Source organism: Dendrobates tinctorius, unplaced genomic scaffold (assembly GCF_039654945.1).
Source record: "Dendrobates tinctorius isolate UK_male_01 unplaced genomic scaffold, ASM3965494v1 ptg000158l, whole genome shotgun sequence".
Lineage (NCBI taxonomy): Eukaryota > Metazoa > Chordata > Amphibia > Anura > Dendrobatidae > Dendrobates > Dendrobates tinctorius.
In genome coordinates, this window is record NW_027361825.1 from 10,837,130 (window position 1) to 10,861,927 (window position 24,798).

General features: G+C 43.7%; 1 protein-coding gene across 50 annotated transcripts in view; it reads left to right on the forward strand.

Annotated features, from left to right (window-relative positions):
* LOC141051825 (uncharacterized) overlaps positions 1 to 24,593 on the forward strand; it is a 91,254-nt gene extending 66,661 nt beyond the window's left edge. For 43 of the 50 annotated variants that reach the window (XM_073548856.1, XM_073548864.1, XM_073548870.1 and 40 more), the window contains 12 exons: positions 156 to 185; positions 1,301 to 1,330; positions 1,734 to 1,763; positions 2,731 to 2,760; positions 3,478 to 3,507; positions 3,789 to 3,818; positions 5,252 to 5,281; positions 5,751 to 5,780; positions 9,156 to 9,188; positions 10,142 to 10,177; positions 23,491 to 23,591; positions 23,725 to 24,593. In XM_073548856.1, coding sequence (XP_073404957.1) covers positions 156 to 185; positions 1,301 to 1,330; positions 1,734 to 1,763; positions 2,731 to 2,760; positions 3,478 to 3,507; positions 3,789 to 3,818; positions 5,252 to 5,281; positions 5,751 to 5,780; positions 9,156 to 9,188; positions 10,142 to 10,177; positions 23,491 to 23,591; positions 23,725 to 23,736 — 422 coding nt within the window. In that variant the 3' untranslated portion in view covers positions 23,737 to 24,593. The remainder of the gene's footprint in view (positions 1 to 155; positions 186 to 1,300; positions 1,331 to 1,733; positions 1,764 to 2,730; positions 2,761 to 3,477; positions 3,508 to 3,788; positions 3,819 to 5,251; positions 5,282 to 5,750; positions 5,781 to 9,155; positions 9,189 to 10,141; positions 10,178 to 23,490; positions 23,592 to 23,724) is intronic. The other 7 variants (XM_073548882.1, XM_073548906.1, XM_073548858.1 and 4 more) reach the window with 6 other exon arrangements.
* Positions 24,594 to 24,798: the final 205 nt, after the last annotated feature.

Below are 24,798 nucleotides of genomic sequence, written 5' to 3' on the forward strand. Positions count from 1 at the left end.
AATGTGCCTGATCCTCTGGAGTAAAAGGCGCCTTTGTTACATTCTCTGGCCAATAGATGAGGATTCTGAATGGGGGATCCCTCTTTATGATTTCAGTATTCCCTACAGAGTTGTAAACTAGACGCCCCATTAATTCTCTTATCTTTATTTTCCAGGCACAACAGTCTCTACTTCTCCTGGTACAGGTCAGTCATTGGATAAATTAGGATTATTTATACACATAATTGAGATTTTCTATTAAATGGGTTGTTCAGCTTTAAAGTGTCAATTCATGACAGAGGGTGGGGGTGTCAAAAGTTGATTATTCCTATAAATATATTTATCCAAAAATTATAATGATTAAAACAATGGAGTATAGATTAACAGTGAAAGTCATTTTACAACTTAAGCGGGAGTCACACACACATAGCAATCTCGCTAGCGAGATCGCTGCTGAGTCACAACTTTTGTGACACAACAGCGATCTCACCAGCGAGATTGCTATGTGTGACAGCGATCAGCGAGCGGCTCCCCTGCCGGGATCGCTGCAAGAAACCTCTGGACATATTTTTTGTTGCTGATCTCCCGCTGGCCAGCACGCATCGCTGCGTGTGACAGGCGGGAGACCAGCGATCAGCAGTAAAAAATAATAAAAAAAATAAAAAATATTGTTATTCTCACCTTCCGACGTCCCGCGCAGCCATCCCGCCTCTCTCTACGCTCCTGGTCCCAGTGATCCTTTGCACGAATGACCGCGAGACGTCGCGCTGCTGCGAGACCGTGACATTCTCGCGGTCATTCTCGCAAAGGATTACTGGGACCGGAGCGTGGAGAGAGGCAGGATGGCTGCGCGGGACGTCGGAAGGTGAGAATGACAATATTTTTTATTTTAATTCTATTTTTTTACAGGGATGTGGCATCAGCGCTAATGAACACAGCGATGCCGCGCGCTCGGCATCGCTTTGCTGATCGCTGGTGGAGCTGTCTGTTTGACAGTTCACCAGCGATCACATAGCGACTTACCAGCGATCCTGACATGTTGATATCGTTGTCGGAATCGCTGGTAAGTCGCTATGTGTGACTCCAGCTTTACACAAATTTCCCTGCAGCTCCCCCACAGGAGAAGTAAGGCATTACACAGCTATTATTGAAATCAATGATTTGTCTCTGTAATAAACGGATGTGCCCGGTCCTCTAGAAAGCTTAAACTAATAAAGCAGGATCCTGAATGAGGGACCCCTCTTTATTATCTTTGGATTTCCTATGGATTTTATAACTACTGTAGATACCCCATTCATTTTCGTCTTTTATTTAATTCCAGGCACAACAGTCTCTACTTCTCCTGGTACAGGTCAGTCCTTACTATCAATTTCTAGTAATGGTCAAAGATACTGTTTTTTCTACACTTCTATTTTCCTACAAATCTGAGGAAGGAAAAGAGTAAGGGGTGTCCAAACATGACTATCCTCATAAATACATTTATTAGGAATCAATGGAGTATAGATTTACCATTAAATTAATTTACATGGATTTCCCTGCGGCTCCCCCAATGGAGAAGTAAGGAATTACATGGTCTTTACTGAAATCAATGGGCTGTCCTTATAATGAGCGGATGTGCCCGATCCTCTAGAATGCTCTAAGTAATAAATGAGGATCCTGGATGAGGGGCCGCTCTTTATTATCTCCAGATTTCCTATGAATTTTATAAACCAGACAAACTCATTCATTTTCCTCTTTTATTTATTTATTTCCAGGCACAACAGTCACTACTTCTCCTGGTACAGGTCAGTCTTTACCATTAATTTCTAGTAATGGTCAATGATATGTAGGGATTCGCTCTGGTAGGTAATGGCAGGGCTGCAGTAACGAGGCAACACACAGGCGTTAAAGTCCAATTTCAGTGGTTTAATGTCACGTTGCAAACAGCAGGTTAACAGAAAATAAGGGAAAAACATAAATGTACTCCAGCTTGGAGAACCACTGGTCCCAGACTCACCACTTGCACGGGACAGGCTTAACTAAGCGGCTGCCAGGTCCACGGCATCCACCAGGTGCCATTCCCAGGGTTGTTGAGAGTCTTGCTGCTATAGTCCTGCAGCACGGGGATCCTGTATACAAGTTCAGGCTAAGTCCAGCCAAGTTCCTGTAACTTCCAGACACACACTCACCATGAGCCAAACACCAACCTCCATTACATAGCCCCTAGCCCCTCCCACAAGTGAGGTAGACATCACATGGGCTGATCACGTGACATCATCGCAGGTCCTGTCTTTAGGGAAAACCCAGCCAAACATTAATCTGCTGGGAGAAATGTATCTCCCATCCAGTAAAACACCCTTTACTGTACCACTGATAATATTAGGTTCTTCTACACTTTTATTTTCATACAAATCTGAGTAAGATTTGTTTAGATTCTTCTGGTTCTGTCATTAAAGATCTTCTCTACCTTATTCTTTTTCTGTTAATGCAAATTCTAGACAATAAATTGATAACAAGAAACATCGGCAATCAGCTGTAATTAATATTGTCTAATACAACTGCACTGCCCCCGCAGGGGTAATAAGGGATTTCATAATTCTTTTTTAAATCTGTCTTTTTAATGCACAAATGTGCCCGGCCTTTTCAAAGTGAAAAAATTAGTTATGCTGTCTAATAGATGATTATTCTGAATGGGAGATACCTCTTTATTATCTCAGTATTCCCTGTGGTGGTTTAAAAAAACATTAATTCTTTCTTATCTTTATTTTCCAGGCACAACAGTCTCTACTTCTCCTGGTACAGGTCAGTCATTAGATAATTTCGGGCCATCTAAACACAAAAGTCAGTGGACATATTCCACTCATATTTCCTATTAAAGGGGAAGTCCAATTTTTAACTGAGTGTTGGGACCTGTGTGATTGATCTTTTCGAATAGAGGAAAAGGGTGGTGTGAAGAATATTGGTGATAAAATTTCATTCCAATCGTTTGTTTCCTATCTGGCATAGGATTATAAAATCCCCTTCAGTGTGCAGTTAGCTCAGCAGGGGGGTAAGCGCGAAAGGCTATGAGTGACAGATCTCACCCCTTGCGTCAGCTCAGAGCAGAACAAAAGGCTTGCTGGCCATGTGGATTCCATGCAGTCCAAACTGCTTTGTTGAGTCAGCTATGATTCCATAAGGAATTATGGAGATACTATACATCCTAGCCGTACATCGTGTATATTTCCGAGAACCCCATAACGTGACGTACGGCCGCTTGGGTCTAGACCAGGTCTAGCACCTATGAGGACCTAGAAGCAATGTCAAATTTTCCTACAGTGCCTCCAGAGGAGAAATAAGGCATTACACAGTTTTTATTGAAATCCATGAGATGTCTTTGTAATGACTGGATGTCCCAGTCCTCTAAAAAGCTCTAACTACTAGCTGAGGATCCTGAATGAGGCACCTTTGTTTATTATCTCAAAAATTTCTGTGGATTTTATATTTCCCATACATTTTCTCCTTCTATTTATTTTCCAGGAACAACAGTTTCTACTTCACCAAATACAGGTTAGTATCTACCATCAATTTCTCGTAATAGTCAGCAATAATACTAAATTCTTCCAGACCTCTATTCTCCTACTATACTGCATAAGATTCAAAAATTTCTAGCAAATAAACTGATTACAGCGATCAGCTGTAATCTGAATTCTCTAATTCAACTGCAGTGCCCCCGTAGGGGAAATAAGGCATTACATAATTTTTAGTTGCTCTTTGTTACATATCTCAGTATGCCCTATGGAGTTTTAAATGAGACACCCCATTATTTCGTTCTTATGTTCATTTTTCAGGCACAACAGTCTCTACTTCTCCAGGTACAGGTCAGTTGTTAGATAAATTAGGGTTATTTACACACAGATGTCTTTGGACATATTCCTCTCATATTTTCTATTAAAGTGGATGTCCAGTTTTGAACTGTCAGCTCACAACAGAGGTCTGAGTGTTGGGACCTGTGTGATCGATCAGTTCTAATAAAGGAAAAGAGTAAGGGGTGTCCAAACATGACTATCCTCATAAATGCATTTATTAGGAAACAATGCAGTATAGATTTACCATGATATTAATTTACAATTTGCATGGATTTCCTTGCAGCTCCCCCACAGAAGAAGGCATTACACAGCTCTTACTGAAATCAATGGGCTGTCCTTGTAATGAGCGGATGTGCCCGATCCTCTAAAAGGCACTTATTAATTAGCTATATGGAGGCCCGATGCTATCGCATTGGGAGGGCGGTAATGTCACGATGGGGGCAGGCTTTGCAGCCTTGAGAATCTCTTCCCTCCATGTTCTCACCCACCTATCCACTCTCTTTCCCCATGTCCTGACTTCTCATGTCTGTGCTCTCTTCTTTGACCTGTCTACCCCATGTGCTATCCCCCTTGTCTGCTGTCTCTCTCCTTCCTGTGCTGTGTTCTCCCCTCATGTGCTGTCCCGTTTGAGCTGTCTCCCCCCTGTGCTCTGTCTCTCTCACCCCTGTGTCTGACCGTGTACAAAACATACCACAGCTCCTGGGCAGGGGAGGAAGCAAAAGACAATACTAACATTACAACAGCAGATCGCAGAGGATACATTTTGTGAGGTAAAATATTGTTTAAAAACAGTCAGTGAAATATTTTACCTCACAACATGAATCCTCTGTGATCCCCTGCTGTAATGTCAGTATTTTCTTTTGCTTCCTCCCCTGCCCAGGAGATGTGGTATGCTCTGTACACGGTCAGACACAGACAATTTCAAGATTGAACTTTCATCTGTGGGAAAACCCCTTTAATGTGACTGGCTTCCTCTGCCTGTAGACACGTCGCGCATCTGCTGCCAGGATCAGCTGAATGATTCACTGCGCCTGTGCAGAATTCGCGCAGGTGCAGTGCAACGGAGTTCCGCTGGTGGTACCACGCAAGAGGCTGTGTGTGTGTGTGTGAGTGTGTGTGTGTGTGGTGCATACGGAGTATAGAGTGTGTGTGTGGTGCGACGGTGTTCCGCTGGTGGTTCCACACAATAGGTTGGTACCAGCAGCAGTTTCTATATTGAGACACCCATCACTTGGGTGTCCCAATATGGAGGTCGGTGAACTTCCTCCGCTTGGAATTCTGGGATACGGTGACATCTGGACAAAACAGGAAATGAAAACATTACAAGGCAATTATATAAATAGATGAGGATCCTGAATGAGGGGCCGCTCTTTATTATCTCCAGAATTCCCGTGGATTTTATAAACTAGACAAACCCATTCATTTTTCTCTTTATTTATTTCCAGGCACAACAGTCACTACTTCTCCTGGTACAGGTCAGTCCTTATCATCAGTTTCTAATAATGGTCAACGATAATATTAATTCTTCTACACTTCTATTTACATACAAATCTACGTAAGATTTGTCTCGATTATTATGGTTCTGTCAGTAAAGATCTTCTCTACCTTAATCTTTTTCTGCTAAAATACTGTATATTCTAAACTGATCAAAGGGATCTCTTCCACGATTATCCACAGTCATCATCTGTAACCTAAATTGTGTAATTTAACTGCAGTACCTCCACAGGAGTATTAAGGCATTGCATAATTCTTATTTAAATCAATGAGCTATCTGTGCAATGCACAAACCTGTCTGGTCCTCCAGAGTAAAAGCCGCTTTTTGATACATACACTGGGTAATAGATTAGGATTCTGTATGGGGGATCCCTCTTAATTATTGTAGTATTCCCTATGGAGTTTTAAATCAGATACTCCATTAATTCTCTCTTTTTATTTATTTTCCAGGCACAACAGTCACTACTTCTCCTGGCACAGGTCAGTCATTAGATAATTTAGAGGGTTGTTACACACATTAGTGATTGGACATGTTCCACTCATACTGTACTTTCAATTTTTGAACAGTCAGATAAGAACAGAATTCTGGGATCAATCCGTTCTAATAGGGGAAAAGGGTAGGGGGTGTCCAAAGATGACAATCCCTATAAATGCATTTATTAGAAAAAAATGAAGTATCGATTTACCATGAAATTCATTTACAATTTACACAGATTTCCTTGCAGCTCCCCTAGAGGAGAAGTAAGGTATTACACAGTCCATACTGAAATCAATGGGCTGTCCTTGTTTAAGAAGGGCTAAAATGGCACAAAAAATGCCAATATCGATGTTGGTTAATACATTTAATCTAATGCATATGTGTGCTTTTACACTTGGCTTATATTGTTCAGATAAGGAAGCCAATCCATGCCTATGAAATTACATTAAAGGGTATTTTCCTTTTTACAATTCCTATTTCTTAGAAAGGTCTTTGGCAATTCACAGGTTGTCTTGCTGCTGTGATCTCCAGCGATCAGCTGTGATTGATGTATAAATCCAGCTACAACTACTGAATTTCTCTTCATTGCCTCCACAGGTGTGATAAAGTATTACACTATGCCCAACTAAATAAGTGGGCTATCTGTGCAATGCTCAGTGCTCCAGAGTGAGAGAGGCTCTTTGTAGTTCTTTTCTGCTCTGGTTAATAGATGAGGGTCCTGAAATGCGGGACTCCCTTTATTAACAGTCCAGAGGTCTGTGAAAACAGGGTGACAGTCATCCCCTATTAGTGTTCATCTAATATCCTGCAGAAGCTGCCGTCGTGCACAGACCTGTCGATGACTTGATCATTCAGGGCGTGAATTCCAATTAAAATTATAACAATATAACATGAATCAGGATTTCATCACACAAGAGCCGGGAAATTAACGTGAAAAATCAGTAGCGATCTCTTATTACTTATCACACTAACTTTAGGGTGACAGAGAGGTCATAGGACTGCTTGTATCTCACTGCTTAAAGGGATTGTCCACTTTGGATTCCCGTTCTCAATTTTGGGGGAAGATACCAATGATAACTCGGTACATCAGCCCAGTGATCCCTCTTTCACCCCTCTGTTACAATGCCATTCATTTCCTGTTAACAGGAAGTGACCATGACATTGCCATCCAATCTACCGGCAGTGAGTGTGTCTATTATCAGTTTCACCCAGACAGTGCCCCTATAAACAGTTCAGACAGAGAATGCCTATATATTTAGTGTCAACCATACAGCATGGCTCATAAATAATACCAGAGTTCATCTATAGTGTCAACCAGAACTTTTCCCCATATAGAGTGCCAGTCAGCATGCCCCCATATAAAGTGCAAACCAAATAGTCACTCTATAATAAGTGCCAACTACACAGTGCCAGTATAAGCAGTGATAGGCAGAAAATGCTTCAGAGAGTCCTTCTATAGATAGTGCCCCGGAAAAGGTGCTAGACAGATAGTGTTATCATAAACAGCGCCAAGCAGAGGGTCCCTCTACAATCAGAGCTAATCAGACAGTGCACCCCCCTAAGATGTGCCCACTAGAGAGTGCCACCATAAACAGTGCCAGAGAACCCCTCTATAATCAGTGCTAATCAGACAGTGCCACCCCAAGATGTGCCCACTAGAGAGTGCCACCATAAACAGTGCCAGACAGAGAGCCCCTCTATAATCAGGGCTAATCAGACAGTGCCCCCCCAAGATGTGCCCACTAGAGACTGGCATCATAAATAGTACCAGATAGCGAGTCCCTCAATAATCAGTGCTAATCAGACAGTGCCCCCCAAGTTGTGCCCACTAGAGTGCCACCATAAACAGTTCCAGACAGAGAGCCCCTCTATAATCAGTGCTAATCAGACAGTGCCCCCCCAAAATGTGCCCACTAGAGTGCCACCATAAACAGTGCCAGACAGAGAATCCCTCTATAATCAGTGCTAATCAGACAGTGCCTTCCCAAGATGTGCCCACTATAGAGTGCCACCATAAACAGTACCAGATATAGAGCCCCTCTATAATCAGTGCTAATTAGACAGCGCCCCCCCTAAGATGTGCCCACTATAGAGTGCCATCATAAGCAGTGCGAGACAGAGAGCTCCTCTATAATCTGTGCTAATCAGACAGTGCCCCCCTAAGATGTGCCCACTATAGTGTGCCACCATAAACAGTGCCAGCCAGGGTGCCTCCATAAACAGTGCCAACCAGATAGTGTGCCCATGAACAGTGATAACCCAGTAGTGCTTCCATAATGTGGCACATGAATGGTGGTTATGATCACCTACATGTTCGGCAGTAAGCAATTTGTCAGAATGGACATGTAAATCATTTACTTAATGGTTTTAGAATGGATGCGAGGTTAGGAAACATGAGTCACAGCACACACCCTGCCGCAAGAAGACGATGTTCCAATCTTGAATATCAGATGTCATGGGTGGATCTGCTGAAAACACAACTTGTTCAATTTGGAGTCGGCCATAGTCCTCACACTTATCCGTAGATCGTGATGTCCCAAGAAACCAGTGAACTGATGACTTTTGCAATTAATACCACTTATCTGATGTGTCCTGGATTCTAGGTCCAGGTTCTGGGATTGTCCTCCAGGTTCTTCTTCCCAACTCTTGAAGAATGTTCAGGAGGTTCATGGAAAAGGGGAAAAGTTGGCAAATCTCCTGGGCACTACCGAAACCTCCTCGAAGCCAGCAAATCCTGGAAGGATCCTTGTGTGTGACTCTTAGTTGCTCTGTGATCAGGTGTCACAGGTAGAGATGAGTGAATTTGTTCGGTTTTTATCTCCTAATCTGATTTTGACATATTCGAACAATATTGGTGCCGAATGTATGTCTTATGATCGGTTCCGAACATATTCAGCAATTTCTACTCCTATTGACTCTAATGGCGTTCGGGTGTGTTCGACAAATATTGCAAAAACAATATTCGATTCCGATCGTATTCGGAACCGAATCTGAACAAATTTGCTCATCTCTAGTCACAGAGTCTCGTCCGAAATTCTAGGTGTGTCACATGGGGCATGGCCAAGAAAAACAGGGCATGTATCTAGGACATACCTGAAATGACAACAGTAAATGTTTGCAAGCTATCGGAGTGCAGACGTAGAAGAGACCCTTTGGGACCTTTAAAAATAAAAGTGCTAGTGACAAAAGGGCATGGCTTATGCAAATTTCTTAATTTAAAGAGGCCGTTCTTGGCAGAATTTGGGACAGGGCTTACAACTGTTGTGTCTGCTCCAAATGGCAAATATATAGTTATATGTTATAAAACATTGAACAATGAAGGATTCAATAGTGTTGAATAGCGCCCATGTAAATGGTATTTATTTTTATTCTAATAGGAACAACGGTGACACAGCTGCCATCATCAGCAAGTAAGAACATACTCAATATCAATATTGGGTAGAGCGCGTCCACCCATCACAATGGGAATAATGAGGCCACTATCTGTCTATTAGTCAAAGCACTAAAGTGACTACTCTACTGAGCACCATCTTGTGGTACCCAATGTGTTTGTCTCCACTTACGTTTCCTTTTCACCAAATTGTTCATGTTGAACTGGAAACAATGTAACAGAGGCTGTAGAGCGGAATAAAAAAAAAATTACATTTTTTAATTTCTCCTGTCCATTGAGGAGATATGAAAAATCAAAGTAATTGGCACCTAATGAGTTAACTATTGTGGGTGTCATCAGATAGTTTTCACTGGGGGTGTGTACTTCTTCCTGCATGAGTTGCTATTGGATAACACCTACTTGGACTTAACAAAAGTTAACTCAATAGTTGCCAAATAATTTTGATTGCAGATATCTCCACATCAGAGAGGCGAAATTTAAAAAAAAACAACTTTTATTCCGCTCTGTAGCCACTATTACATGGTGAGTTCAGTTAAAAAAAAAAAAAAAAAAGATGATAGGTCCTCTTTAAAAGGGGATGCCAATTTCATAAAAATTGGATAGCTGTAGAAAAATTAACACATACAGTATTCACCTTCCCCAGGTCTAATGCTGGCTCATTACCTCTGCTCCAATCTCTGCGTTTTTGCTGCAGGGGTGATGTCACAACTATAGAGCATGTCACCGCTGCAGCCAATCACTGATCTCAGCAACTGGCTGCAGTCATGATGTCAATGATGCAGAGACTGCAACAGTAGTGGAGAACTGGCACTGGACCTGGACATGTGGATCTGTGTTTGTTGTTTTTACAAGTATCCAATCATTTGTATCCAATCAATAAGCTTTTTAGTCTATAGACCTGAACCTATGATCTGCTCTCATGTATTCATACCTACCAAATTCAGTGAGCTTCATGTCTTCTTCACATTACAGGGCCACCTATAGTTACAACCAAACAACCAGATCCAGGTAAGCAGCTTTAATATAGCAGTATTACTGGGAGATTATAGACTTCTTCAGGAAGTACTTTTTCTTCCTAATTGCATGTATTTTGGACTAAACATAAATTTTGCAACCTGGAATTCATTAACATTTTTGCACCTGTTATGTCCCATGAATGAGACATTTTACAGACTGCCTGTGCATTTTACATGCTGTATTGCAGTCTCTCATATTGTTTACTGTTGCTATCTGTTCCTGTGTTTTGCATAGCTGAAATCCTCCCTCTCCATCAAGTTTGTCCCTTCTGTCTCCCTGTCTCCCTCTTCTGGGTGTGATGTCACTTCCTTATTCTTCCCCCTGTATCTCTGTCTCCATCTTGGCTTCATTAGAGGCACATGTGTTTTCAGCCTGTCTGAAGAAAGTCTTTTTTACCTGCTGCTGTTTGTATGCATTCAACAAGAATTCTTAAGGAAATCCAAGTTTCTTCTGGATTCTTCATAACGTGTGCCGGCAGCTGAGTTGAGCTATCTGTGACCGTAAGTAAGGTGAAGAGATCCAGCATCTCACAGAGCCATATTTGCAGCCACAGGCCCCGTGGACAAAATAGTAAAAAAGACTTACCAGATTCATCTCTAAAGCCACCCACAGCTTCTATAAAGCTACAGAACTTCCTGCAGAGCATCCACTCTCAGCATATAAGAGACTATACAGCTTCCCTTCTCCTTGTGAATCAGGATGGCTGAAGGAATGACTACACGGTCTCTGCCAGACCTATTGTTAGAGGAAGAGTGCATAGAACTTGATCCTCCATTTAATGAGAAGGCTAGACGTCCCACAAAACCCACATGAAAAGTAAGGGAGAATCTAGAATCCAGTAAACATGATCTTCTCCGTGCTACAGCAGAGCTATGGCAAAAACTGCTGATTCACATAGACAGTGTCAGGATCACCGCACTGCACTTGCTCACTGAGTCAGTGCGCGTGTCCTGTGTACAAAGACTGTGCACAAAGATACCTGCGGAGCGGGCAGCAGTGGTGACAATGCATGCTCCAAGACCTGAAGCACGTGACTGCTGGGGGCGTGGCCTAAGCTCCACAGAGCTAGGAGCTGCAGGGAAACTCCTAGAAAGGTAACTACAGGACAATGTTACCAAGGGGCATAGACAGAGACAGAAACCAGATCAAGCCGAGGTCAAAGCACGAGATAGCAATACAGTACCAAAGGATTAGACAGAATGGATAGTCAGGACGTAGCAATAGATCAGAAAACCAGAACAGGCATTAGACGGTACAATAGGGGTAAACTGTAACGGAGTAACGATAGCCAAGTCAGGAGGTCACAACCAGAAAAGACAATGGTACTAAAACGAGAGACGGAGTACAGAGTGAAGGAACAAGCCGGGTCATACACGGGAAGCAAACAAACAATGCAGAGTACATGCACTCCAGGGGTCAGACACACCAGAACAGCAGCATAACTGACAGAGAATGCTAGTTTGGAGTGAGTATAAATACTCCTCCCAGATCCAAAGAGAGGCCGGCAAAAGTTAACCCTGTGAAAACAGGACATTAACCATGTCCTAACCATGACAGTACCCCCCTCTTAATGGGGGGCCACTGGACCCCCAGGTTTCTCAGGGTACCTGGCATGAATAGCTCGCACCAGTCGATCAACGTGCACCGAACTGGCCAGAACCCACGACCGATCCTCAACGGAATATCCCTTCCAATGGATAAGGTACTGAAGTCTCCGGCGCACCCACCGCGAATCAACAATGCGCCCTACCTCGTACTCCAGTTGACCCTCTACCAACACTGGTGGAGCCACAGATGAGGGATCTTCTCTAACTGTCCCCACAGGTTTTAATAGGGACCTGTGGAAGATGTTAGAGATTTTGAAGGTGGTGGGCAACTGTAATCTGTATGCCACCGGGTTGATCACCTTCACAATCTTGTATGGGCCAATAAATTTGGGGCCCAACTTCATAGAGGGTATTTTAAGTTTGATGTTATGGGTGGACAACCAGACTTTTTCCCCCACTGTCAACGCAGGAACCACCCCCTCCTCCTGTCTACAAAATGTTTGAACTTCTTCTGGGCTTTGGAGATGTTCCCCTGTTCCTCCTTCCAGAGGATTTTTTATTGTTGTACCATCCCCTCGGCACCAGGGCAATCCAAATCCATACGGGAAAATTCCCCAAACTGCGGAACAAACCCATAATTGACCAGAAAGGGAGACTTTCCGTTAGACTGATTAATCCGACAGTTGAATGCAAATTCTGCCATGGGTAATACCTCACACCAGTCTTCCTGTCTGGAGGTTGCCAGGCATCTCAGAATCTGCTCCAATGACTGCTTGGTGCGTTCCGTTTGTCCGTTGGATTCCGGGTGATAGGCAGAGGAGAATGACAACATGACCCCCAACTTCATACAAAACGCTCTCCAATACCTGGCCACAAATTGCACACCCCTGTCCGACACAACGTTCACAGGCACTCCATGCAGTCGAACAATGTGCTGTATAAACAAGCGGGCCAAGGTTTCAGCGGATGGTAATGCAGGTAATGGCACAAAGTGGGCTTGCTTAGAAAATTTATCAACCACTACCCATACCACTGAGTTGCCCTTGAAAGGTGGAAGGTTAGTGATAAAGTCCATGGACAGGTGTGTCCATGGTTTATCCGGAATTGGCAAAGGCACCAATTCCCCGGTCGGCCAGACCTGAGAGCTTTTAGAGCGAGTGCACACCCCACAAGTATTCACAAACCTTTTTATATCAGTACCCATAGAGGGCCACCAAAAACCCCTAGCTACTGCCCCCCGGGTAGCTGCAATACCAGGGTGTGCACTTAACACAGAGTCATGAAATTCTTGAAGGAGTGTGGGACAGAATTGTTGGGGTACAAACAATGTACCTGGGGGTTTATTCCTGGGAGCTTGTGCTTCCAGAATCTCTCTGTAACTCAGAGGAGATTTCGGCTACAACCACTCCCGGTTGAAGAATGGAGGAAGGAGGTTCTGGAGGGGACACAGAATCAAAACTTCGGGATAAGGCATCTGCCTTTACATTTTAGACCCTGGTCGGAACGTGATGGTAAAATGAAATTGAGAAAAAAAAAGTGCCCACCGAGCCTGTCTGGGGGTCAATCTCTTAGCAGACTCGATATAGGCCAGGTTTTTATGATCAGTGATGACCGCAATGGGATGTGCGGCCCCCTCCAAAAAATGCCTCCATTCTTCGAAGGCCAATTTAACTGCTAACAATTCCGTTACCGACATCAGTTTCTCTTGGCCGAAGAGAACTTCTTAGAGAAAAAGGCACAGGGTTTGAGGTTAGTCAGGGTAGAGAGGTCCTGTGACAATACTGCCCCCACCCCCACCTCCGAAGCGTCGACCTTGACGATAAAAGGTCTTGACGAATCGGGTTGTACCAACACAGGGGCTGTAGTAAAACACTTCTTTAATGCCAGGAAGGAATTTTTTGCGGCCACGGACCAATTTTTTATATCTGCCCCTTTAAGAGTGAGGTCCGTCAAGGGTTTTACCACCTGCGAGAACCCTTTAATGAACTTCCTATAATAATTAGCGAAGCCCAGAAATCGCTGCAACCCCTTCAGGTCATGAGGCTGCACCCAATCTGTAGTGGCCTGAACCTTCCCTGGATCCATGCGGAATCCCTCCCCGGATACAATTACAGCCAGAAAATACAGTTCTTGCATAAAAAATGAGCACTTCTCCAGCTTTGCATACAAATGGTTCTCCCGGAGTCTCATAAGCACCATACGCAGATGATGCAAGTGTGACTGACGGGCCTCAGAGTAAATCAAGATGTCATCCAGGTAAATGACTACGTAACGTCCAATCAAGTCAGAAAAAACAACATTAATAAAGTTCTGAAAAACTGCAGGAGCGTTAGTGAGGCCAAAGGGCATAACCAGGTTTTCAAACAGCCCCTCAGTTGTCAGGAACGCTGCTTTCCATTCGTCCCCCTCCCGGATCTTAAAAGGTTATAAGCCCCTCGTAGATCGAGCTTAGAAAACCATTTGGCCCCCGTGAGTTGATTTCATAGATCAGGAATCAACAGGAGAGGGTAGGTGTTCTTAACAGTAATTTTGTTCAGTTCTCGAAAGTCGAGGCACGGTCGCAACCCACCATCTTTTTCTTTACAAAGAAAAACCCTGCTGCCACGGGTGTGACCGAGGGCCGAATATGCCCCTTGCGAAGGCTTTCTTTAATGTACTCTTTCATAGCCTGGCACTCAGGCCCGGACAAATTAAACAAACGAGCCTTGGGTAATTTGGCTCCAGGTACTAAATCGATAGCACAATCATATGGTCTATGTGGTGGGAGCGCCTCAGCCTCGCTTTCAGAAAACACATCTTTAAAGTCTCTCAGGTACTCCGGAATACCCTCCAGACCGAAAGATGACACAGATATGGATTTTATCGGATTGACAAAAGGAACCGGGTTACAACACAGATCATTATCATTACATTCCCATCGGGTGATCTCCCCCTTCACCCAATCAATAAGAAGATTGTGGCGTTGCAACCAGGGCATTCCCAATACCAGTCCTGCAGGCAGATTATTCATAATGAAACAACTTAAGTTTTCCACATGAGTGGAACCCACTTTCATAGAAAAAACTTCAGACATAAAACAAATTCCATCCCGGGTAAGAGGGGATGAATCCACAGCCACAATTTTAACAGGGTCTTTTAGCCTGACTGTCCCTATCTTATTAAGTGTCACAACTTGGGCATCAATCAGATTAATGGAGGAACCACAGTCAACAAAGGCGGTGGTCATAACAGGACCACCAGCAATTTCCAATTCAACCTGGAGCACCATTTTTGTACGTGAGAAAAAATGTACCTGGGAGTCTGGACAACCTCCTCGATTGTTGCCCAGACTCAGTCGTTTCTCTGATGGTTTCTCTGAAGAAGGGCAGGAGGGGCAATTCCTTTTCCAATGTCCAGAGGCTCCACAGTAAAAGCATAGTAGATTGTCTCTACGGTGCCTTCTCTCTTTCTCCTTAACCAAGACTGACACAACCTTCATGAGCTCAGATACAGGTGCAGTGTCACACAATTTGGGGTACAAGGGAGACTCTTGTTGCATCATTCCTCTAGCACGGAGTCTCTGGTCCATACGCACCGCCTGCATCATGGCATCCTCCAGGGTATCAGGAGGCGGATGTAATGCCAGAGTGTCCTGCAGAAGGTCAGAAAGGCCCCTGCCAAACAACCCCCTCAGGGCGGCGGCGTTCCTGGATATTTCGGCGGTCCAACGTCTAAACTCTGAGCAGAACCATTCAGCAGAGTGCCTCCCCTGTCACACTCATCACCATATCCTCAGCCAGATGCACTCTATCAGGCTCGTCATAGATGTGCCCCAGAGCCTCAAAGAACAAGTTCACTGACATACGTTCAGGAGCAGAGGAAGACAGAGAGAAAGCCCATGCTTGCGGAGCCCCCCCGAAGTAGGGAAATAATGACCCCCACCCTCTGGAACTCATCCCCGGAGGAGCGGGGCCTTAGAGAAAAAAAAAGTTTGCATCCTTCTCTGAAAGACCTGAACTCCTTTTTATCCCCTGAGAAAGGGTTGGGCAATTTGACCGGAGATTCGGGGGACGTTAATGACACATCCCTACCCCCAGAACTAGAAGCCCCTGCATTGACAGCCCCCTGCACAGTAACCACCAACTGTTGCTGGGTACGGGCCATCATGCGCTGTTCCACATTAAGTTTATGGAACATTTGGGTCAGGTGCTTGACCTGATCAGCCAAGGCTTGTATGGGATCCATGAGGATAACACACTTTTTTTTTCTCTTCAGAGGAAAAAAAAAACTGAAAGGGTCAGTTATAATGTCAGGAACACCGCACTGCACTTGCTCCTCTAACCTTGTGCGAAAAAACAGCCACAGTTCTTTTAAGCAGCTGCCTAGCACTCTGAAAATGAAAATGGTGGAGGCCCACAAAGCAGGAGAAGGCTATAAGAAGATAGCAAAGCGTTTTCAAGTTGTCCTTTCCTCAGTTTAATATGTAATTCAGAAATAGCAGTTTACAGGAACAGTGGAGGTCAAGATAAGGTCTGGAAGGCCAAGCAAAATCTCAGAGAGAGCTGCTTGTAGGATTGCTATAAAGGCATATCAGAACCCCCACTTGACTGCAAAAGACCTTCAGAAAGATTTAGCAGATTCTCGAGTTGTGGTAATTGTTCTACTGTTCAGAGACACCTTATCAAATATGGCCTTCATGGAAGAGTCATCAGAAGAAAACCTCTCCTGCACCCTCACCATAAAATTCAGCATCAGAGGTATGCAAAAGAACATCTAAACAAGCCCAATGCATTTTAGAAACAAGTCCTGTGAATCGTTGAAGTTAAAATAAAGCTCTTTGGTCGCAATGATCAAAGGTATGTGCAGAGAAAAAATTGCATAGAATTTCAGGAAAAGAACATCTCTCCAACCATTAAGCATGGGGATGGATCAATCATGCTTTGGAGTTGTGTTGCAGATAATGGCACAGGGAACATTTCACAGGTAGAGTGAAGTATGGATTCAATGAAATTTCAACAAATTCTTGATGCAAACATAACACCATGTGTAAAAAAGCTGAATTTGAAAACAGGATGGCTTCTACAAATGGATAATGATCACACACATCAAAATCCACAATAGACTACCTCAAAAGGCGATAGCTCGAGGTTTTTCAATGGCCCTCACAGTCCCCCGATTCGATCATCATTGAAAATCTGTGGCTAGTCCTCAAAATAGCAGTCCATGCAAGACGACCCAGGAATCTCACAGAAATGGAAGAATTTTCCAAGGAAGAATGGATGAAAATCCATCAAACAAGAATTGAAAGACTCTTGGCTGGCTACTAAAAGCGTTTACAAGCTGTGATATTTTTAAAAGGGAGTGCTACTAGGTACTAACTATGCAGGGTGCCCAAACTTCTGCATTGGCCTATTTTCCTTATTGTAATTTTTAAAATGTAAATGACAATATATAATTTTTTTTGGCCTAAAATACAGAGAAAATGTGTCATCTTTAACTTTAGCCCTTTTAGAGATCATTCCATCTTCAACTTGCTTAACTGGTCACAATAACAGTAATTTTGACCAGGGGTGCCCAAACTTTTACATGCCACTGTATTTCTGGCTCAGCCAGACAGTCAAAGCGATCATCTAAGTCACGCTCCTCAAAATCTTTAACCCTCAGCAAACAGCTTGTAAAAGCGGATGCAGAAGCCGAGGCCACTAAAATACAAGCTGCCTTCTCTCAAAAGGAAACTGAGATGAAAATAGAGGCAACCAAAGCAGTGCAAAGAATAGAGGCCCTAGAGAATGAACGCGAACACGCCATAGCCATGGCAAAGTTAAAGGTCCTGGAACAAGCCATCAGTGGTAGCCAAAGAGACAGCATCAGTTTAAGTGATTTTGATACTGAAGACCCTCTTAAGCGTACTAGAGACTATGTACAAAGCCAATACAGCGCTACCCCTGCTCCTGCAATCCTTCCTGACCGCACAGATGCTACCCTTAGACAAAAGGGCATAGAGTGTTTACCCACATCCTGCACCCAAGGTCAGTACAATACACTGCCAACCTTGCATCCTGATCCTCCTCTGTGCACCGAAATGTACCGGAAACCTGCACCTCACCAAATCTTATACACAGAAACATACGTGCAAGCTAATATGCAGGCAAGTCACCACACTCCGATCAGTCACACAATTCCAGTCCCATGTGTGGCAGAAACTAAGCTCATTAAGCCAGTTAATGGACTGAACGCCTACGCTGCCCCATATATACCTGCATTCCCAGGTCAAAGCACAGACTGTAGGAACAATGCTATCCAGCCAGCAACGGTCCTTCCAAAATCGGAGAATGCTGATATGACCGGCCTTGCAAGGTACATGATTCGGTGTGATCTAACTAAGACCGGTCTTACAAAGTTTGATGGTAAACCTGAGAACTACAGGGGTTGGAAGTGCACCTTTAAAACCACAATCAGTGACCTCGGCATCACCACCGCTGAAAAGCTAGACCTGCTAATCAGGTGGCTTGGGCCACAATCCACGGATTGGGTCAAGAGACATAAATCCGTCTACACCAGTAATCCCATTGCGGGTCTCACCGCTGCATGGAACAGGCTAGAAAGAAGCTATGGCAGTCCTGAGGCCATAGAAAAGGCCCTGTTCAAGGGACTAGAGGATTTTCCAAAGGTATCTAATAAGGACAGTATAAGGTTCCAAGAGCTCAGTGACCTCCTGTTAGAGCTTCAGCTGACCAAAGCAAACCCGTACCTGTATGGCCACAGCTACCTGGACACTGCTCACGGGGTAAACCCAATAGTGTCCAAGCTGCCGTCCAATATCCAAAATAAGTAGGCCATGCTTGGATCAAAATACAAAAGGGAAAACCAAGTCTCCTTCCCTCCATTTTCCTACTTCTGCGAGTTCATAGAAAATATTGCAGAGTGTAAGACTGATCCAAGTTTTTCCTATGGAGAACACAGCGACCCTGCTTCATCTCCTAAACACGAGTCCACGTCTTAACTACAGGAACCGCCGAGCTCCAATGTCCGGCAACAAGACGGATGTTCTTCCCACACCTACAGTATCACAAGAGAAGAGTAACAAAGGTGAGAAGATTGAGAATCCTAATCGTATGTGTCCCATTCACAAGAAACCTCACCCCTTAAAGAAGTGCATCGGCTTCAGAAAGAAACCACTCCAGGAACGCAAGGAGCTTCTGAAGAACTTTGGGATATGTTACAGGTGCTGCGTTTCTACTGAACACTTTGCTAAGGACTGTAAAATATCTATTAAGTGTTTGGAGTGCGACAGTGAAGAGCATTTGCAAGCGCTCCATCCATCCCAATCTAACATTGCACAGCTTACTCCTTCCCCCACCACAAGGAAAGGCGGGGAGGATGATGTTCAAACAGTGAGTTTTATCTCAATATCTTCTTCATGCACAGAAGTCTGTGGAGAAGGCCTCTGGGACAAGTCGTGTGCGAAGATATGCCTGGTGAATGTGTATCCCAAGGATCGACCAGAGAAAACCGCAAGGGTGTATGTTATCCTGGACGATCAGAGCAACCGATCACTTGCAAGGTCAGAACTCAATGATATGTTTGACTTAAAGGGTAACTCTCACCCCTACACCCTAGGTACCTGCAGCGGTGTTACGGAGGTCTCTGGGAGAAGAGCCAATGGACTCATGGTGTCTTCTCTTGAGAACAATGTGGAGATACCCTTACCCACTCTGGTCGAATGCAACCAGATACCGTCCAACAGAGAGGAAATTCCAACTCCAGAGGCTGCACTCCATCACCCTCATCTAAAGACTTTGGCAGGCAAGATACCAGCTCTCAACAACAGCGCAAACATCCTGGTCCTTCTTGGCAGAGACATTCTGCGACTTCACAAGGTACGTCAGCAAATCAACAGGCCACACGACGCTCCATTTGCTCAACGCCTTGACCTACGCTGGGTTATCATAGGCAATGTCTGTATAGAAAAGATGAAGAGACCCACGAGGATTTCCTAATTTAAGACTCACGTCCTACCGAATGGTCGCAGCACTTACTTTCAACCATGCCCACATCATTACTGGGTGAAAGAGATGATAAGCAACAACAAGTGGAAGACGGAAACCTCTGGCGACACGAATATATTCCTGTCCCGTAATAATGACCTCGGGTCAACAGTGTTCATCTCTACAAGAGAAGACAACCAGCTAGCACTTGCAAGGGAGGAAGAATTTATAAAGATTATGGAAAAGGAATTCGCCCAAGATGATTCAAATAGCTGGGTAGCACCTTTACCTTTTCGTTCTCCAAGAACAAGGCTACCTAATAATCTGCAACAAGCAACGGCAGGATTTTCATCCCTAAAATGCACCTTAGAGAGAAAGCCGGAGATGGAGAAACATTTTGTCGACTTCATTCAGAATATCTTCGATAGAGGTCACGCGGAACCCGCACCCCTGCTAAAAGAAGGTGAAGAATGCTGGTATCTTCCATCCTTTGGTGTCTACCATCCTCGCAAACCCGACCAAATTAGAGTGGTGTTTGACTCCAGTGCTCAGTATGAAGGCATCTCACTAAATAGCCTGCTCCTCACTGGGCCTAATGTAAACAACAGCCTTATAGGAGTACTAATTCGCTTCAGACAAGAATCTGTCGCAGTAATGGCCGACATTCAACAAATGTTTCATTGCTTTACCATGAGAGAAGACAGCAGAAACTACCTCAGATTCCCATGGCACAAAGACAACGACGTCCGCAACAAGGTCATAAACTACAGGATGCAGGTGCACGTCTTCGGGAACAGCCCCTCGCCTGCAGTGGTCATCTATGGACTAAGACGGACAGCACAGGAAGGTGAGAGAGAGTATGAGTCTGATGCTCGTCTATTTGTGGAAAGAAACTTCTACGTAGATGATGGGCTTAAGTCTCTTCCCACAAGTGAAGAGACTATTGATCTGCTCTCTAGGACTTGGGAAATGCTGTCAACAGCAAACCTTAGACTCCACAAAATCATCTCCAACAGTGAAAAGGTAATGAAAGCATTTCCATCTGAGGATCACGCTGCTGGTGTAAGGGATCTTGTTCTGGGTTCTGACGTTCCTCCCACGCAACGCAGCCTTGGTCTGCTTTGGGATACTAAGCAGGACACGTTCACCTTCCAGGTGTCAGCTTGCGATGAACCTTTCACTAAACGAGGAGTCCTATCTGTTGTGAACAGCATCTATGATCCTCTCGGGTTTATCGCAACCATCACCATTCAAGGCAAGATACTGTTGAGACAGTTGACCGCCGAGAGTACGGATTGGGACACTCCGCTACCGTCCCAGAAACAACAAAGGTGGGAGGTGTGGAAGAAGTCTCTGAAGGTCTTAGAGCATTTCCAAGTTCCACGTTGTTATTCCCCAAGCACCCTTTCAGCCACCATTAGAAGAGAAGTCCACATTTTCTCCGACGCTTCTACAGAGGCTATAGCTGCCACAGCCTACCTGAAGACTTTGGAAGAAGGTAACAAGGTGCATTGTGGATTCATCCTCGGTAAGGCAAAACTAACCCCGAAACCTACTCACTCTGTTCCAAGACTCGAACTTTGTGCTGCCATTCTGGCAGTGGAGTTAGCTGAAGCTATAAAGGATGAAATGGACATTGCTATTGATTCATTTACCGTCTACACAGACAGTATAGTGGTACCAGTAACATCGGACCCTGATGCACCAATGATCCTTACTCCTGCTACACTTCTTACTCAGAAGGTTGGAGCTGCCGCAATTCCTCCAGGGAAGTTTGTGGATGGGGACATTTACAAACGTCAGTGGAAAAAGGTACAACACTTGTCCAATGTCTTTTGGCACCGCTGGAAAACCAAATACTTGCACTTTCTTCAAAGCCGTCACAAATGGCAGACTGCAAAACCTACTCTACAAGAGGGAGACCTCGTCCTCCTTAAAAATAAAGAAGCTCATCGCAACGACTGGCCAATCGGTCTTATTACCAAGGTTACACCAAGCGATGACGGGAAGATCCGTAAAGTAGAAGTCAAGGTTACGAAAGGCGGTTCAACTCGTATTTTCTTCCGTCCAGTCACTGAGCTTGTGTTACTTTTACCAAAGGAGGACATCACATGAAAGTCTTGTTTATGGACACAGCTCATGGCGGGGAGCCTACCGCCATATACTCCTCCAGCTGTGTTGGAACATTTTAACATTTGAATTTTCTCCAGCGGATTATTGGTTTGGTGGAAGTGTTTGCACGTTGCGGCTACCCAATCTGAAGATGGGTTTACGTTTGGACTCGGTCTATTCCGCTGTTGAGGACTTCATGCCTCCAACTGAAGATTGGACCATGCCAATTGGACTACAACTGTTCTTGTTATTTACTTGCATGCTTGTTTTCCCTTTTGTTTTTCAGGTCTACAGTGACAAATCCAGAGGACATCATAAAAATTATGAAATCTATAGATTTCAGACGGAGTGTTATGTCCCATGAGTGAGACATTTTACAGACTGTCCTGTGCATTTTACATGCTGTATTGCAGTCTCTCATATTGTTTACTGTTGCTATGTGTGCCTGTGTTTTGCATAGCTGAAATCCTCCCTCTCCATCAAGTTTGTCCCTCCTGTCTCCCTCTTCTGGGTGTGATGTCACTTCCTTCTTCCCCCTGTGTCTCATTCTCCATCTTGGCTTCATTAGAGGCACATGTGCTTTCAGCCTGTCTGAAGAAAGTCTTTTTTACCTGCTGCTGTTTGTATGCATTCAACAAAAATTCTTAAAGAAATCAAAGTCTCTTCTGGATTTTTCATAACATGTGTGCCGGCAGCTGAGTTGAGCTATCTGTGACCATCGCCAATTGTAAGTAAGGTGAAGAGATTCAGCATCTCACAGAGCCATATTTGCAGCCACAGGCCCCGGGGACAGAATAGCACCATTTGGCTTTTACCAGATTTTTTTAGCTGCACATTTCCATCTGCAGAATGAGTTAACTGAGAAACCATAAGTGAGTTCAGTCTAAGGCCGGGGTCAGACTTGTGAGAAACTCGCACGAGTCTCGCACGTCAATACCCGGAACTGCCGCCGGCACTCGGAACCGGAGCATTCAGCTGCAAGTTTGTAACACTTATCTTTTTTCCTCTATGGTCCTCTGATTTATGACCACAAACACTGGGTCTCAAACAAGCTGAAAGCTCACAAGGAGGAAGATAAGAGACAAGCTCACTGACGGATTCTCAGGTAACTCAATCTGCAGTCAGTTTTAGACATGGCAATACTGAGGCAATAGAAGGCGAAGGGTGCAAAAAATGTTAAAGAATCCTGTTTGCAAAAATTCTATTAAAAGCAAATACATTCATTCAAAGATGACTTGTCACTAGGTCAAAAGTGTCCAGTTGACCTTTTTTTATTCCCACTGCTTCCCTGTGTATTGGGGGAGAGGTGTGTTTGTGCGTTTGGTTGGTTGCTTTTTTTAACCGACATAGTTCTATAGAGATATGGACATTTTCATTTAGTGCTACTTTTTATGGGCTCAAAGGATGATAATTCAACTTTTACTAAATTCTTGGTTATGTTCTTGTTTGCCAAAAAAAAAGTCAGTGCTCAAAATCATCATAAATAAAGCAACTTTAGAAATAGTCCATGAAAAACCTGATATTGCTTTGTGTCTCCATGGCAACAGACTACAAACAAACCCTGTGTAGTCTGATCCTCCAGTCCTTTCTTGTTAGCTTGAGAATTTGTTTCTAAATTGTTTTAGTAAGTCAACTTTAAAAAAATTCACATTTTACATATCTCTACATTTCCTTACAGAATCTACAGGACTCAAAGTTTACGCCATTATACTCATTGCTTTCTTCTCAGCAGTCGGTAGCATTGGCATTATTATTGGAATATGCTTCCTATGTAGCATCGTAAGTAGCTTACTGGGCATTAAGTTGTGCACCCGTGTCATATCTACCACTAGTCTGATCAACCCTTTACGGAGAGTCAAAATCAGTATGTACAAGTCCAGACTCCTAATCTACACCCTGTTTTCCTTCTTAGGTGCTCCTGTAAGAACTTGGTTCCTTAGGACTAGACCACCATTGTCAGCAAGAACTTATCCTTTACATCTTAATTCGAAGAAGAGCAGGAAATACCCAGTTGATCTGTGTGTTTTTCCTAATGTCACAGTTCTCACTTTTTTCCATAATTTACAAGAATTATCCATCCACTTAGTAGTTGTCCTGCTTGGGTGGTTACAGAGGTAATGATCAAGCGACTCAAAATGTCACTTGATAATGATCTGATTTAATTAGTAGGGCTGGTGGTAAACTTATTTTAACAGGCAAAAAGTGTCAAGTGCTGCCAGTAGAGTATGCCACATCTGTGAAAGTCAACTATGGATGATTTGGATCTTCAATACTTTGATTTCAGAATTAGACTTCACTTTCTAATGGAACGGTCCCAACCTACCCACATTCTCACACCTTGTTTATATTACTTTCACTCCCAATTGACAGACATGTAAAGCCTTGGCAGATCCAGTGGCAAACAGAACAAGGAATAGGACCACCAACTATGATAAGTCCACCCGTATTTAACCCTTTCTATGTGGTTTGTCAATGCAGTATTGGTGCTGTTCCTGCCACTCTCACACCACATTGTGATAGGAGTAGCCTCTATTTATTATGTTTTACCCCCCTTACGGTAACATGTTCTGTCCATATCATTGTTTCCTCCTGTTAATTTTTGTAATATATAAATTATTTCAGATTTCTATTTATTTATGGTGATTTCTATGAGAGCTATAGACTCGTATACTGGTATACAGAGATGAGCTATGTACAGCTGATGTAACCGGATTTACTATGTGTTGTCAGATTGGTTTGTACTTTATGGACTAGCACAAAAATAAATACATTAACTAGAAATGTGTTTGTTTTGGTTTTTTTTGATGTGTCAATTTATATTACAATACAATGTCAAGTAATAATACATTGGTATTTCTATAGCACCAACATACAATATTCCACAGCACTTTACAATTCAGATAGGACATGTACAAATGAAATAAGACATTACAGAGTAACACATAATTCAGTACATACCAAGAGGAGTGAGGGCCTTGCTAGCAAG